Source organism: Suricata suricatta, chromosome 1 (genome assembly GCF_006229205.1).
Source record: "Suricata suricatta isolate VVHF042 chromosome 1, meerkat_22Aug2017_6uvM2_HiC, whole genome shotgun sequence".
Taxonomy (NCBI): domain Eukaryota; kingdom Metazoa; phylum Chordata; class Mammalia; order Carnivora; family Herpestidae; genus Suricata; species Suricata suricatta.
The window spans coordinates 98,760,502-98,778,088 of NC_043700.1; the positions used below are offsets into that span (position 1 = coordinate 98,760,502).

General features: G+C 35.5%; 1 protein-coding gene across 2 annotated transcripts in view; it reads right to left on the reverse strand.

Annotated features, from left to right (window-relative positions):
* Positions 1-16,995, reverse strand: part of USP53 (ubiquitin specific peptidase 53) — a 48,936-nt gene extending 31,941 nt beyond the window's left edge. Inside the window, exons 1-5 of one of the 2 annotated variants that reach the window (XM_029941521.1) lie at positions 16,594-16,995; positions 9,154-9,246; positions 5,292-5,426; positions 2,834-2,947; positions 2,588-2,670 (exon numbers count right to left, since the gene is read on the reverse strand). In XM_029941521.1, the coding sequence (XP_029797381.1) occupies positions 2,588-2,670; positions 2,834-2,947; positions 5,292-5,426; positions 9,154-9,246; positions 16,594-16,737 (569 nt within the window). In that variant the 5' untranslated portion in view covers positions 16,738-16,995. Of the gene's footprint in view, positions 1-2,587; positions 2,671-2,833; positions 2,948-5,291; positions 5,427-9,153; positions 9,247-16,593 lie in introns of those variants that run through there. The other variant, XM_029941532.1, reaches the window with a different exon arrangement.
* Positions 16,996-17,587: the final 592 nt, after the last annotated feature.

The window sequence follows — 17,587 nt, forward strand, 5'->3', positions numbered from 1 at the left end:
TACTACCTGGAACCACATGAATGAGGTAACAAGATGCTCCAAGTTCTAAATCAATGTTTCTTTTACATTATCACTTAAAGAGTAGAAACTTGAGTTTAAACTTGGTTTAACGAGAAGAACAAATTGTGGGAAAGGCTCCCTCGATGGCCTCGTGTTCTCAGAAATGAAGTTATCGTTTTCAGTTGACAGAAGGGCCCTTTGCTGATTAATGCAGAAGTCAAAACCAAAATTATTTAGGGCAGGTTTGTGCCTTGTGAGTGCTGGCCATTTCATTAGAGCCCAGGCAGGGGATCTATGCCAGTTTTTGTTTAGTCTCTTAGAATCAAATTTTTATATACCACAGTATTGAGTATCTTTCAACAACTATTTAAATATTTTCGAAAAGAAATGTAATGAAATCTCAAATATCCTTACTAGTTTCCATTCTAGATGTTCTGGTTCTGCTTAGCAGTAATGTCAGCCATCCTAGAGCTGGATATATTTTACAGTTCCATGATTTAAATAATATACAGTATTCGGTAACAACTAAGAGCACCTATTCTTCTAAAGCACTTCTTAAGTATATTAAGATGAACTAAATCTGACAAGCTCATTCAAATTGTACATTCAAATCAGTGTACATTAAAAATGACAATTTTTCTAAAGCCTGGAATTCAATAATTGCTATTCAACACTTATTACCAATGAAAAGAGAGTGACTACAATTAACTCCTAAATAACATGGAGATGGGGCATCTGAGTGGCTCAGTCAGTTAAGCATCTTACTTTGGCTCAGGTCATGATCATGGTTCATGAATTCAAGCCCTGGGTCAGACTCTGTGCTGACAGCTCAGAGCCTGGAGCCTGCTTCAGATTCTGTGTCTCCCTCTCTCTCCCTCTTCCTTCCTGGACTCATGCTCTTTCTCTCTCTCAAAAATAAATAAAAACATTTAAAAAACAAGTAAACAACATGGAGGCAAGGCGTGCCAACCTTCACGCAGTCCAAAATCCATATATTAGCTTCTGACCTGCCCTCAACTACTAAGAGCCTACTACTGACCAGAAGCCTTAGCAATAAGTCGATTAACACATATTTTGTATGCTGTGTTATATACTGTATTCTTACAAAAAAGCTAGAAAAAAGTAAATGTTATTAAGAAAATCATAAGATATAATACATTTACTGTACTGTATGTATATTTATTGAAAAAGCTCCATCTAAGTGGAGCTGTGTTACCGAAGAGTCAACCATAATTATCATTTAAAGTTTGGTTTCTTGCAATTTGTGGTCTGGATCACAGAGAGACTGATGGCGCTCCAAGTCTTGTTACATAAGATACTGACTCAGAGCACTGTCATTTTATATGAGAGTTTCAATGTAGATAAAATTTTATAGTTTTTACTGTGTGAACTATTCTTGTTCAGACACAATTTTACTTTTCATACAAAGTGAAAAAAATGAACCTATAATTGACTGAAGTTTAGGTAATGTTTCCTTAAACTAATGCCCCGCAACTCTGTATATATTAAGAAAGATACTAAACACATTTAAATAGCCAAATTGCTATTATTCAGTAGTCCTTAAGAAATACTGTGTTATATCAAAAAAAAAGTCAGGTAGCTTAATAATATAATGAAACACATAAGACCCTGAAAGTCACTTTGTACAGATTAAAATACTGAGAGCATTTACAAATTTTTTTAATGTTTATTATTTTTGAGAAAGAGACAGAGTGTGAGCAGAGGAGGGGCAGAGAGAGGGAGACACAGAATCTGAAGCAGGCTCCAGGCTCTGAGCTGTCAGCACAAAGCCTGATGCAGGGCTCAGATTCATGAACCGTGACCTGTGCCTAGGTTGGACGCTCTCTAAATAGAGCCACCGAGGCGCTCTGATAGTATTTAGTAACCAACTGCTGAACTGATGTATTCTGATTAATAATTATTAATCCATGCTTTGTTTTTTGTATTAAAATATCTACAAACACTTATTCAATGTTTATCAAATAGCAAATATTTATGTTCTCAAATATCTGTCAGAAAGAGTTCAAACAATTCTTATTATGTAAAGTCCAGGGATCATTTTATCATTTTGGATCCCTAACTAGCTAATGTTTCATGGGCAGGGAGGGGACAGACAAGCATGGGAAAATTTTTATTTCAGGTGAAAGTTGAGAACTTAAACTCAAAAAATCTAGCGAAGAATTAATTTCACTTTTTCCTCCCCTTTTCTGCTTACCCTAGCTTCTATAACCTTGAAGGGACAGGGAGTTGATGGGTCACTACAAAGATAGCACCTTAGAAAAAATGAAGAAATCATGTGCGGCTCCATTTACCATTGAGCTTGTCATTTTAAGTTCTTTCACAATTCCAAAAACTTGGTATAAATATAAATAGATACAAATTTTGACTAATATTTGGCACATTTCATGAATACATTTTAGGCTAAATCAGAAACATCCAACTGAGACAGACATCACTGAGCATCTCTGATGGTAGCATATTTTTTAAGACAGAGAGTAGATATTCACACGTTATGGTTTTATAAATGCTCAATGTGCTTAAATGCATTATTAACATCTTTGGAAAATATGCTTTAATAGGTTCTCACCATAGGGCTGTTGTAGAAATGTACCGCACAAATTCTGTAAAGGGTAGAGGATCTGATGATGCTCCACAGCTACGACACACACACTACAGGCAAAAACATGTTTAATTCATCAATCGTAAAATGTAAACATAACCCATATGTTACATATACTTATATATGTTATATATTTTACCAAAGTACAAACGTATATAAATAAACATAATAGTAACAAATACAATATCTAATTAAGAGGTTAAGCCATCTCACCTGCTCATACAGAGTCATGGCAAACTTCTGGTGAGTGATACAGGACTTAGAGGTACACATGTCTGCATCTCTGCTTGGCACTATGTGAAAATGAATCCTCTCCAATATATTTTCCTAATTTAAAAATTAAAAGACAAATGAGTTGTGAATCCTACAGAAGACACTTCAAAATACAACTATTTTTAACTTTATACATTTAAAAATCTTTTTAAGATTTTCCAAAGCATTAAATTTAACATACCATATATATTTTTAGCTTTTCAGCTTTCAGCTTTCCTATTTAATCAACCCTTCAAATACTGTTCAGTTATTCACCTTTTGTAAGGTTATCTTTTAATTTAATAAAAGAGACATTTCAGCTTAATAGAAAAAAATAAGAGACATATTAATTTAATAAGTATCTTTAAAATCCTTAAAAAAAATCAACTAGTGGTGGCTGACATCTAGAATTTAATAGAAAACATAAGTTTTCCATGTTTCCAGCATTCTCACATTGAAAAAAGTAATTAATCTTTTAAAAATCCTACTTGGGATGTTTTTAAAGTCTGTGTAACTCACATTAAAATAGCAATGACAAAGGCTTGCAATAACGACACTAACATCCTAATATAAGAAATCTGCTCTGCAAACAAATTTCATATAAAATTTCAAATTTATAATACAGATCAAAAAGGAATATTTATTTCCTTAACAAATAAACCTTTTTAGCAAAAGCCTATCTCTTTTTTTTTTTTAGCAAAAGCCTATCAAATGGATTATTTTTTTAAATGTTTATTTTTGAGAGCGAGAGCGAGAGAGAGCGAGCGAGCGAGCAAGCACACACAAGTGAGAGAGGGCGGGCGCAAGTGGGGCAGGGGCAGAGAGAAAGGAAGACACAGAATCTGAAGCAAGCTCCTGGTTCTGATCTGTCAGCACAGAGCCCAACTTGGAGCTCAAACCCATGAACCATGAAATCATGACCTGAGCTGCAGTCAGTCAGATGCTTAACTGACTGAGCACCCAGGCACCTCCAATGGATTCTTTTTATTAGCTAAACATCCATCTCCTCTGCCCTAGGAAATTTAAAACCACTCAAGTATTTAAGCCTAAATTTCTAGATATTCTAGAATTTCTATTATCAAATCATGTATTCGGACATTTCACTTAAGTGAAAATAAACTATAAAATTTGGTATTGTACAAAATATATTTATATTTTAAATAATGGATCAATTATTAACATGAGAATTATGAAAAGCATATTTTATAGCTGTGTATGCTGTTTCTGACAAATTTTAATCAATATGGAAAGTGTGCTAAGCAGTGCATTAGTCAAAGAGCTTTCCATCTGTCTTAAGAAACAGTAAAGATGCTCATTAAAAACAAACATAATAAATGCCAATGAATTCTACAGATAGTAAGTTCTATAGAAATTCAGTGAACCGACTGGGGTGCTTTGACCATACATTATCTATGTAGTGGGTGTGACTTAGGATGAAACTTAACAAATGCCAGATTAAGAGTTTTGAATGTAAGGCACTCAACCAAAGGCTATAAAACAGGAATTTAAAAGACATGTTTGAGGAACTGAACCACCTCATTAGGAGGGAAGATTCAAGGAGGAAGCAAAGGGGTAAACTACAGTTTAAATGACCTGAAATACCAGAAGAGAGTCCGGATTTAATATCTGAAGAGCAAAGATTAATCTGAAGAAAGTTTTATTAATCTGTTGCCATTAAAGAATTAAGGGGATAGGCTGAAAGGCTACCAGTAGAAGCTTAAATAATGCTGGAGTAGACACCTGAACTAGTAAGAAGTGGTTTCAAGGGAAATAATGTACCAAGAAAAACCTTAAAAGGTTTTCTGATGAAAGAATTTATATAATTTATTAAGTAGACACAAGACTAAGGAAAGAAATGGCTACCTCTTTAAACATAGCTACCACCTACAACAATGACACATTTAATAATCAGTACACATATTTTAGATACACATATTTACTGTTCAAAGGAATGTTCTACTAACAATATGGTAGTGACACCAGCCCCAGTCACTGATTCTCAACCTGGAGTGAGATGCGTATCAGAACTGCTGCCCCTGACAGCTGCCCAGAGATGCTCTTCTCTCCCCAAAACAACCACTGCGTGTAATGAGAAATGTTACTGCTGGAAATGCATCACACATATGAACCCTGTGGATTCAGAATACCGACTTAAGTGACATAAATTAGATTTAATAAGTATTTGCTCCAATAAAAATTTTTTAATATTCTAGTAGTCTAACACTGAATAAAAACAACAGCAGCACAAATAATCAAAACCGAAAGCCATGAAATACACAGCTCTGAAGGGCAGGTAAGACATGGATCCACTGAGCAGTTTGGATTCCTTTCTATTGTTACAAATTTATGTTTCATTCATCTCAAAATTCACATTACTTAAGGAAAACAAGCTGATTTAGGGATTATCAAAAATACTTACAAAGCATTCTGCAGCATCATCCATGAGGCCCAGCTGAAATCGCTGCTCATCTTTGAAGCTTTCTGCTAGAGCGTGTCTTATGTTATCTGAAGGAAGTGCTTTTTCTCGACTGTGTTGAAATTGTGCAAATATTGTCTGGGGATCAACAAGTACATCAGTAAGTTTAAAGCCAACAACTAAAGAAACATTTCAGTTGTTTCATTGTAATGCAGTGAAACTCACAATATACCTAGAAATGGAGATAGTCTTCTGCTCTAAAATTCCATATAAAAATTATTTGTAAAGTAATGTAAAGAAATGGTTGCCCCAGCCTCTCAATTAAGTGTTAGTATACACAGAATTAAATGAGTTCTCAGTCCCCATCCTCACAGATTCTGAGTATGCTGAAGTGAGAAGTCATGGCAATTTTTAAACTGTTCCCTGGGGTGCCTGGATGGCTCAGTTGGTTAAGCTCAGACTTCTGCTCAGGTCATGATCTCCTGGTTCGTGGGTTCGAGCCCCGTGTCAGGCTCTGTGCTGAAAGCCAAGAGCCTGGAACCTGCTTCAGATTCTGTGTATCGCTCTCTCTCTGCCCCTCCCCTGCTCACACTGTCTCTCAAAAATAAATAAAAACATTAAAAAAAATTTTTTTTAAACTGTTCCTAGCTAATTCCGATCCATGTTGTTTAAGGAAAAGCTCTGAGGTAAGTTGCTATAAATCTGAAAGTATGCTATAGGAATTTAAATTATGTTAACCAAAAACAAATAAACCTCAGAAAACAACAAATGTTGGTTTAAAAAAAACAAAAATTAGGTAAGCTCAATGGGATGACAATTTCCCACTAATTAAAATTGCCACTGTATAATTTGTAGGAAGTCAGAGAAAAGATGATTGCTTTTCATTTTTTTAAATATTTTAATTTTTGAATTATCAGTTATCCTCACTTGCAGCATTATTTCTAACCTAAGCCTAAGAAACAGTGGAAACATTCAAGAAAACAGATTATAGGTATTAATCTGGTTTTCCATTTTCCTTACTGAATTTAAGCAGGAAAAAAAAACTATTTAATAAGTTCCAGTTTTATGACAATCACTTTAGGTGAGAGAAAGTACGGGGGGATAGAGGTTTTCAGTGGCAACCCCACCAAATAAATAAAGTTTGGCCATATTAAGTTCTTAAATAATTAGCTCAAGGAGTATGTCATCTCAAAATCATTTTTTTCCCCCAGATCGACATCTGACAGGCTAGGAAAATATTTCAAAAACCTTTTCCACTACTGTAATAAAAATATAATTTATAAATAAATAAGAAATTAAAAAAATAAAGATGCCAAGTAATATTAGATATCCAGAACTATAATTTTTAGGTGTAATTACAAATATGAAAAAATGAAAAATATTTTCAGATATCATTTCTTATGTGGATAAATTTTTCAAGGTAATGTTTAAGATATTAATCCTACACAAGAGTGTCATTTCTTTGTCATCTGATTTTTGACTGCCTAGTATATGTGAGGCACTAGGAAAAGGACAAAAACACTACCTTCATGGAATACACATTCTGGTTGTAGTAAGGGAAAGGCAAGTAACTAACTATATGTTGGAATGTGATAAACACAACAGAGAAAAATAAAGACATCAAATACAAGAGAGAAAAATAAAGTATTATAGAAATACAATGCTAAGAGGAGGGAGATCAATTATTACCTAGGGTAGTCAGGGAAGGCCTCACGGATGTCCTCATTTGAGGACTGGCATAAAGGAAGTAAGAGTGGGGTGTCTGGTGGCTCAGTCAGTTGAGCATCTGACTTCGGCTCAGGTCATGATCTCACGGTTCGTGAGTTCAAGCCCCACATGGGCTCGCTGCTGTCAGCACAGAGCCTGCTTCAGATCCTCTGTCCCTCTCTCTCTGTCCCTCCCCCATTCATGCTCTCTCTCAAAAAAAAATTTTTTTTTTAAAGATTTAAAAAGAAGTTAAGAGTGTAAGCTACAAAATTATCTAGAAGAAAAGCATTCTAAACAAAAGGAACAACAATGAAAACACTCAGAGATGGAAGCCAGCTCTGAGAAATTGCAAGGAGGTGGCCAGTTTGGCTAGCGTGCAGTACGTGAGGCAGAGACAGGGAATGAGTTTTGGGTGGGTGGTGGGGAGGCAGGGGAATGACTATGTAAGGCTATGAAAGAGTTAACAATACTAGTTTTTATAATTGGACAAAATATTCAAAATTTACCGTGACATAAATAAAATTCAGTATTGTAATTTGATCTACATTCTTCATCCACTAACAATAGCACGTTGCCACGTTCTAAAAAAGAGAGTGTAAAATTGCCTTCTTTGGTGATTTATATTCAGGAATATCAATCTAATAAATAAAGCATGAAAATGACTTTTTATTTTCTTGTATGTATGTGTGTATAAAAATATTCAAGAATGTAAAAGAATGAAATGTTTACCCTCTGAAACATGTTAATAAAATCTTAATAATAATCTTAGTAATTCTTGAGAAAAAACTTCAATGACATAAATGAAATGCTACTGTATACATGATTTGTTTCTGCCTTTGTCTCTCTTCCATTTATTCTCATCCAAGTAGCCAAAGGTTTCTAGTTCAAATATTATATCTAATTAAAACCGATTCTATCACTGTTCCACTCAAAACAATCCCAAGACTTCCTAATTGCTCAAGAGAAAAGCCAAGGTTCTCACAAAGGTCCAAAAGGACCTATACAATATGGACTCCTGTTCCAGTTATTTATTGCTCCATAACAAACCACTGCAAAATTTAGTTACTGAAAACATTTATTTTTATTACAAATGATCAATTGGGGTGAGAACAGCCTGACTCTGCTCCACTTGGAGTTATCTAGGACACTTTGAAAGCTAGGACCTAGAATCGTCTGAAGGTTGCTCATTATATCCAGCAGTTGACGGTGGCTGCTGGCACTACCAATCAGCCTGGGACTTCTGCCCCAGCTGTGGCCAGCTTGGCCTTCTTTTTTTTTCAGCTTGGCCTTCTTGCAACATGGTGGCTCACTCCCAAGAATGACAACCCAATGGGCGGAGCCAGATGGAAACTTAATCTAAGATGCCTGCAGCACCATTTCTGCCACATTCTATTTGATGGGGATGAATCCTTAAGGCCAGCCCATATTCAAAGACTCCACCTTTTGATAGGAAGAGTGCAGAAAATACTGCAGATATGTTTTAAAGCCACCAAAATCCACCTTACTTCTGAGCTCACCTCCTATCACCCTCCCTCTTGCTCAGGAAGCTTCTGCCACCCAGGTTTCCTTGAATGTGTCGCATATACTCACCTTACGACCTTTCCTGTTACTGTGTCCCTACGCGCCTGGAATATTCCACTCTGTCACCTTTTAAACTCTCTCAGTGAGGCTTTCCTGGCTGCTTAACACACTCTATTCCCTTTCCCTGATTTATTTTTCCCCCTTTTTAATTATTACCACCTAACATACTTTATATTTTGCTTATTTTCCTCTCCCTTATAAGAAAAAACTCCATGAGGACCAACGCTTTGTTTGTTCAGTGCTGTATCCTCAGTAACTACAGAGGTGCCCAAGATCCAGTGGTAGCCAATGAATAAAGAGTTGTTTCAAATAATGAAAAACACAACATTCCTAGTATTTTATACTATTTAGAATATTAATTTTAACTGTCCTTCCATAAAAGTGGGGGGAAAAACCATAAAGTTGAATAAATCATATTTTAAGAATTCACCTCCAAAGCTCTAAGTCAACTTGACAATGAACTTTAATATCAAATAAACTACCCAAATCTGTAAAGTGAACCAAATAAACTATCAAATAAAATTAAAGTTTTGGAAAAACAATGAATAGTAATTGTTTACTACTATTAAAAGGTTACCTTCAATGCACAAAATATACAGGCATCTCCCTGACAAACATGTCCAGTTAGAACCCGCAAGCTTCTTCGGAATATATCCAATTGCCATAAAACCTAAAAATTTGTAAGAAAGAAACAGTGAAGAAAGAAATACAATAAAATTTTTCTTACTAAGATAAAAGACAGATTGAGTATTTTTTAAATTATAGAAGGCTAGAAATTTCTTTAATCTCTTGTGCATAATCAGACATATACAACCATTAAAACTAATAGCAACTATTAAGCTGCTATACATATGACTACATAAAAGATGTATTATTTTTTAATGTTTTTATTTATTTTTGAGAGAGAGAGACAGCATGGGCAGGGGAGGGTCAGAGAGAGAGGGAGACACAGAATCTGAAGCAGGCTCCAGGCTGTGAGCTAGCTGTCAGCAGAGTCCGATGTGGAGTCCAACCCACAAACTGCGAGATCATGACCTGAGCCGAAATCAGATGCTTAACAGACTGAGCCACCCAGGCATCCCTAAAAGATGGATTTAGAAGACATTCCTATTGATTCACATGCAAAACCTGACAGGCACAGAGTAAGAAAAAAACTGATTCCTCAGTTAAGGATTTTATGTGAACAGGAAACATGCAACACTGAATGGAGAATTTGGCAGTGATATGAAAGAGGAAGTGATTATAATACTTGGAACAAACTGAACGTTAGCAAGGAAATATAATTGAAATTGAAAGGTAGGATGTAGCAAATAAGGGTCAGTATGTAACAGCAAGAAAAAAAGGTGAGGAAAGGCCTCTGGTCATTGTATATTGAATGAAAAAGGGCCAGCTGTGTGGCAACAGGGACAGCACAGTAAAAAGCATCAATTAAGGAATATATTTGCTGCAACTATGCATTTGTTATTTGCTACTAAAAGACAAAAGCAAAAACCACTGTAACTGTTTAATCATTTCCTCAAATGACAGAACTTAGAAAATCCATTCACGAACACTCATTTCTCCCAACTAGAAACAAAGATTAATAAAAACAAATGATTTTAATGAATTCCTATATTTTCAATTACTCAATAACGAAAGGTCATTTCAGAATTTCTCTTTGACAGTTGCTTTTTCTTAAATAAAACTAACTAAATCCATTTATCCATCACAAATAATTGAGTGTTTTGCAAAGCACATGAAAACGTTTAATAATTTTCCTGCATATCATAATATCTAATCATACCATAAAATACATGGTGTTGGAATTCATTCCTCTGTCAAGATGAAGATCATGACAGCACAACCTTGGGATGTAGCACAGCACTTTGCTTAATAATATAACATCGGAAGGAGGGTTGCCTGGGTATCAATTTTGGATTTACTGCTTACCAGCTCTTGGGCTGACTTGAATGAAATATTTTCTGGAACTCAATTTTCTCATCAGTTAAATGAAGATAAAAGAAGTATTTACCTCTTAGAATTGTTTTGAAGACTTAGATAAGAGAGAACACATAGTGCTCAAGTTAAGTACCAACTCACAATAAGAACACAGTAAGTGTGAGCTATTAAAGATTACAGCTTTGCTTTCAGAGAATTTAAAACCATATGTTGCAACTACTTAATTGTAGTTACATCATCAGAAAAAATTCTAAAATATTCAGCCAAAAGAATACCTTCCATAATCTGCTTATAAGGCTAGTGATGTGATTCTTTTTTTTTTATGTTTTATTAATTTTGAGACAGAGAGAAAGACAGAGAATGAGCAGGGAGGGGCAGAGAGAGAGGGAGACACAGAATCAGAAGTAGGCTCCAGGCTCTGAGCAGTCAGCACAGAGCCCACCGCGGGGCTTGAACCCACAAATGTGAAATCATGACCTGAGCCGAAGTCGGAGGCTTAACCGACTGAGCCACCCAGGCGCCCCTGATGTGATTCTTTTAAATGTAACTGGAATGTTTTCCAGGATTAGCAAAATGTTTAAATTATGTTGGATCTAAACTACAGAAAAAATATTTTATGTGACTTCTCTATACATTATTCAGTGTAATATTTTAACCCTTCTTTTAACAAATCCATAGCAAAAATTATTCTAATTACAGTTAATCCTTATCCTACTTCACTTTAAAATGCTGATTACAAGCAACCGATGGGTCAAGGGAGAAACCAAAGAAAAAAATTTAAGTGATACCTTGCCATTTGCAACAACAAAGATGGACCTAGAGGGTATAATGCTAAGTAAATAAGTCAGAGAGAGAACGACAAATAACCATATTATTCCACTCATATATGGAGTTTAAGAAACAAAATAAACAAGGAAAAAAAGAGTCAAACTAAAAAAGACTCTTAAATACAGAGAACAAACTGATGGTTGCTACAAGGTTGATAGGTCGGGAATGGGTGAAATAGATAAAGGGGACTAAGAGGGATGCAAAACTTGAGAGACTATTGAATGCTGAGAATGAACTGAGGGTTGAAGGGGAAGGGGGAGGGGGGAAAAGAGGTGGTGGTGATGGTGGAGGGCACTTGAGGGGAAGAGCACTGGGTGTTGTATGGAAAACAATTTGACAATAAAATATTATGGAAAAAAAAGAGTATATTTATCTTCAGTGCTGAGAAATGTATTGAATTGTTGAATTGTTATACTGTACACCTGAAACTAACATAGCACTGCAAGCTAATCACACCTGAATAAAAAAACAAGGGGTATGGGGTGCCTGGGTGGCTCAGTTGGTTAGGCATCCAACTTCGGCTCAGGTCACAGTCTCACGGTTTGTGAGTTCAAGCCCCATGTCGGGCCCTCTGCTGACAGGTCAAAGCTTGGAGCCTGCTTCAGATTCTGTGTCTCCCTTTCTCTCTACCCCTCCCCCACTTGTGCTCTGTCTCTGTCTCTCAAAAATAAATAAAAACATTTTTTAAAAAGTTTAAAAAAGGGTGGAAATTGCTTAGAAATGTGAAGGGGGGGAACCTCTAAGACAAATGAAAATGGAAACACAACATTCCCAAATCTAGGGTATGCAACAAAAGCAGTCCTAAGAAGGATGTTCACAGCAACACAGACCTACCTCAAGAAACAAGAAAAGTCCAAATAAATAAACTTTACGTGTAAAGACTCTAGAAAAAGAAGAACAAAACCCAAACTTAGTAGGAGGAAATATAATAAAGATCAGAGTAGAAATAAATGAGAGAGAGGCTAAAAAAAAAATTAGAAAAGACCAGTGAAACTAAAAGCTGCTTCTTTGAAAAGGTAAAAATTACTAATCCTCTCACCAAACTCATCAAGAAAAAAAGAAAAGACCTAAACAAATGAAGTCAGAAATGAAGAATTTGTAACTGACACCACAGAAACACAAAGGATCATAGAGTAATACTACATGCCAACAAATTGGAAAACCTAGAAGAAATGGATAAATTCCTACAAAAACACAATCCAATAAGACTAAACCATAAAGAAACAGGAAATGTGAATAGACTGATTAAAAGTAATGAAATTGAATCAGTAATTTAAAAACTCCCCCCAGGTGCCTGAGTGGCTCAGTTGGTTAGGTGTCTGACTTCAGCTCAGGTCATGATCTCATAGTTTGTTGAGTTCCAGCCCCGCATTGGGTTCTGTGCTGACATTGGGAGCCTAGAGCTTACTTCAGATTTTCCCTCTCTCTCTCTCTCTCTCTCTCTCTCTCTCTCTCTCTCTCTGTTCCTCCCCGACTCATGCTGTCTTTCTCTCTCAAAAATAAATAAAAACATTTAAAAAAATTAAAAAAAAACTCCCCCAGGATCAGACAGTTTAACAGGTGAATTCTACTAGTCATTTAAAGAGTTGGTAATTATCCTTGTCAAATTATACCAAAAAACTAAAGAAAAACACTTCCAAACTCATTTTATAGGGACAACATTACCCTGATACCAAACCAGACAAAGATACACACACACAAAGAAAGAAAATAACAAGCCAATAGTTCTGATGAATACAGATGCACAAATCCTCAACAAAATACCAGCAAACCAAAATCAACAGTACATGAAAAGGATCATACACTATTATCAAGTGAGATTTATTCCAGGGATCCAGGGGGGTTCATTATCTGTAAATTAATCAACATATTCAACTACATCAAAACAACAAAAATCATATGCTCTAATATATACAGAAACAGCATCTGACAAAAATTCAACATCACTTATGATAAAAGCTCTCAACAAAGTAAGTATAAAAAAACTTCAACATATTAAATACCATATATGACAAACCCATAATTAGTAACATACTCAACAGTGAAAAACTGATAGCTCTTCCTCTAAGATCAGGGACAAGACAAAAATACCCACTCTGGTCATTGTTATTCAAGAAGTTCTAGCCAGAGCAATTAGGTAAGAAAAAAAAATAAAAAGCATCCAAACTGAAAGAAGTAAAACTGTCACTATTTGCAAATGACATGATACTATATATAGAAAACCCTAAAGACTCCACCAAAAAACTATTAGAATGAATTTAATAAAGTCACAGAATACAAAATTAACATGTAGAAATTAGTTTTACATACTAACAATAAGTTAAAAGAAAGAGAAATTAAGAAAACAGTAGCATTTACAATTGTATCAGAAAGAATAAATAAAATACCTAGGAATGAATATAACAAAGGAGGTGAAAGAACTGTACAGGCATACCTCTGAGATATTGTAGGTTCAATTCTAGACCACAACAATAAAGTTAATACTGCAATAAACCAGTCAAATAAATTTTTAGTTTACCAGTGTATATAAAAGCTGTGTGTGCCCTATAGTGTTGTCTATTACAGGTGCAATATAGCATTGGGACTAAAAAATGATATGCATACCTTACCTTTGCTGGGAGCCGTGTCAGCCTTGCTGGATGACACAGTCATGGCAAGGAAGTGGCAGATGTGTGCACAGCTCCTGCCATGAAGTGAAACTGGTATCTCCTTCTACTATTGGCTCATATTGGGAATGGGACTGCTGTTAGTGATTAGGCCTCACAATGTTCCAAATCAGACTAATATTTCCCACACAGATACCTCATGGGAAGAAGCATATTCCCACCTCTACAAAGAATTTACACAAAGCACTGCAGATGTTTGTTGAAAGGCTCTTCTAAAGAGCCTTACCAACCCAAGACATAGATAATAAAGAGGGTTAAAGAACACAAGATTTACTATCTACTCTGGCCCAGAGAAAAAGAGCCTAACTTAGAGAATTGGAATCCCCCAAAGGAAGGGAGAGACAAAAAAAAGTTTGAAGAAGTAATGGTTGAGGTGCCTGAGAGGCTCAGGCAGTTAAGTGTCCAACTTTGGTTCATGTCATGATCTCACGGTTTTGGTGAGTTTGAGCTCCATGTTGGGCTCTGTGCTGATAGTGTGAGAAATAGTGGGCAAAAACATTCTAAGTTTAATAAGTAAAATCATAAACCCACAGATATAAGATGCTCAATAAGCCCAAACACAAGAAACATGAAGAAAACTATGTTGAGACACATCAATATCAAATTGCTTTAAACTAGTGAAAGAGAAAATTTATAAGGAGCCAGAGAACAAGGACACATTACATACAGAGGTACAAAGAATGACAGTTTTTCATTAGAAATCATGCAAGCTAGAAGATAAAGGACCAAAATCTTTAAAGTATTGGAAGAGAAAAACTGACAACCTTAGACTTCTTTAATGAGTAAAAATATCTTTCAAAAACAAAACTGAAACATTTTTTCCAGACACACAAAAGCTGAAAGAACTCAGTAACAACAGACCTCACCTACAGGAAATGTTAAGACACCTTTCAAGGAGAGTAAGTGATACAAGGATCTACACAAAGGAGTGATGAGCAGCAGAAATGGCAAGAACTATGTAGAGGAGTATAAATAACCTTCATGGTAAAGATCAATGGAATGTTCATTTAAAAAACATATTGCCACTGGAATACTTCCCTATTTTCTGTGCCACGTAAGTATCCTTTATACAACTACATACTGCATTTTGGGAGCCAGAGAAAAGGACAGAGATAGAGAGAAATATATAAATGTAAAAAAAAAAAAAAAAAAGATCCGGCAAACGGTTAACAGAAAAATATATGTGACAGAAGCCATTTCTCACAGCCTGACTTAATCAAAAGCATTTCATTCCAAGTATTACACAATATCGTATTATACAATATTTCCCTATATGCAGAACCATTCAAGAAATACTTTCCTACACTTCTCATAGCATTTAATGCCAGAGGGATCTTCTAGCCAGGGAAGAACAGTGACTGCCAATAAAGGGTCTCAATGTATATCACAATGCTGTCCTAATACCAATTCCCTGGAGGAGTTACAGAACTTTTAAGTGTGACATCTATCGTAGACAGAGAACAACTGAGAACACAGTCTGAGTCAGATGTCAGCACCTGACATATTCTAGGTATGTTCATTTACCAAAGGAGTTGACTAACCAATATTTCTCTCTTTATTCTCAGTTTTCAGGAGGGAAAAAAAGCAATGGAAAATATATAAAAAGTGATTTATTTTAAATAAATTATTTTAAGATGTACTTACAGTTAACAAAATAACACTCCGATATTGTAAATCTTACTCATCTTTAGTAGTATACAGTCAATGGTCAGAAAGACATAGGATCCTAAAAAATCTGAAACTACTGAATAAAAACTACATCTAACAAAAGAAAGGATATTTATCTAAAGAAGAAAAGCAAGGTTAGTATATATTTGCTAATTAAGAGAATTTCAATAAGGACAAAATGCATTAATGTACAATTCCACTAAAACAGTGGTGTCCAAATTATGATTCCACAGAAGCGACTTAAGGCCACAGTGGGCAGTAAAGGGAGACTGAGTCCTGAGAAAACTGCATTCTCATTTCAAGCCAAGCTATCTATGGGGATTCCACTGGATTCCTTTTGAAAGAAAGGGGGGAGGGAAGTTAGATTAGTTCATCCAAAAAAAATATCTTAGGGGCGCCTGGGTGGCTCAGTCGGTTAAACGTCCAACTTCAGCTCAGGTCACGATCTTGCGGTTTGTGGGTTCAAGCCCCGCGTCAGACTCTGCGCTGACAGCTAGCTCAGAGCCTAGAGCCTGTCTTGGGATTCTGTGTCTCCATCTCTCTCTGACCCTCCTCTGCTCATGCTGTGTGTCTCTCTCTCTCAAAAATAAATTTAAAAAAACATTTAAAAAATTACTTTATGTATTTTAGAAACATTTTTAATTTACTAAGTAAACATTTTAAGTCGAGATGTTTTTATATTATCATAATACATTATTCTGTTGCAAAAACATTTTCATTTATATTCAACAAATAATATTCACTTTCGTTTATAATAAATAAAATGCCAAGTTAAAATATTTTTGATACCACCAGAAGTGATATTAAAACGTCTTTCCAGGCACTAATAACTTTGTTAATTTACAGTGTAAGACACATTAAGCAAAGGACTTCCTGAAAAGCACTTTTGAAAACTTAACAAGAAATGACGGTCTCACCTGTACAGCACTATTAAGAAAGCAGCTGTTTTGTCCTGGTTCATTTAACAAGCCTTTGGTAGGGGCCAGGGAGAGCATACTTCCAGGCTGATAAGCTTTTCCAAGATTGCCACCAGGTTTCCGTAAGAATTTTACCCATGCCATTTTCAAGAAATTCTGTTTACATTAAAGCTAAGAATCATATATCTATGTGATATTTCTGATGATAAAAGGGATGATGTCTTGAACTGTCCACTTGAATTCAATGCAGTCAATTACAATACTGTAAGTTTCCAAGTCCATATCTTTCCTGTTGCTGTAAATTTTTGATGACTTTGTCAAGCAAAAATAGGGTACATGAACACCGAAGTTCTAAAGAAAGTTATGCTAAACAGGGCCTTAAAATTTTTTATATGTGTTAAATTTTATAAGAAAGTTGTATAGTTAAGGTAAAAAAAATTTTTTTTAACTGCTAAAAACAATGTTGATGAACAAGTAATTTTCTTTAAAGTAGAAGCCATTTGTCGTGATGATTTAAAAAAAAGATGATACAAAAAGATGTTAAGTTCGCATTTGGCATGATTCCTTTGGTCATTTGTTTTCCTTATGTTTTTCTTAATAAGAAAGAAGATTCTCTTTCCCAGGTGAAGTTATCAAAGGTGATTCCATATTTCTTATCACTGTGACCTCAAATCCAATCTACAAGAAAGAAAATAAATGTTTAAAGAAAAGTAAAGGCTAATCAAGAAAATTGCTACTTTACTATCTGAACACAAATAGTGAATTATATAATCAAAGAGAATTACAACTAATAATGTTCTAAAACAAAAATGAAGGGGCGCCTGGGTGGCTCAGTCAGTTAGGCCTCCGACTTCGGCTCAGGTCAGATCTCACGTTTGTGGGTTTGAGCCCCGCGTCAGGCTCTGTGCTGACAGCTAGCTCAGAGCCTGGCGCCTACTTCCGGTTCTGTGTCTCTTTCCCTCTCTGCCCCTCCCCCTCTCATGCTCTGTCTCTC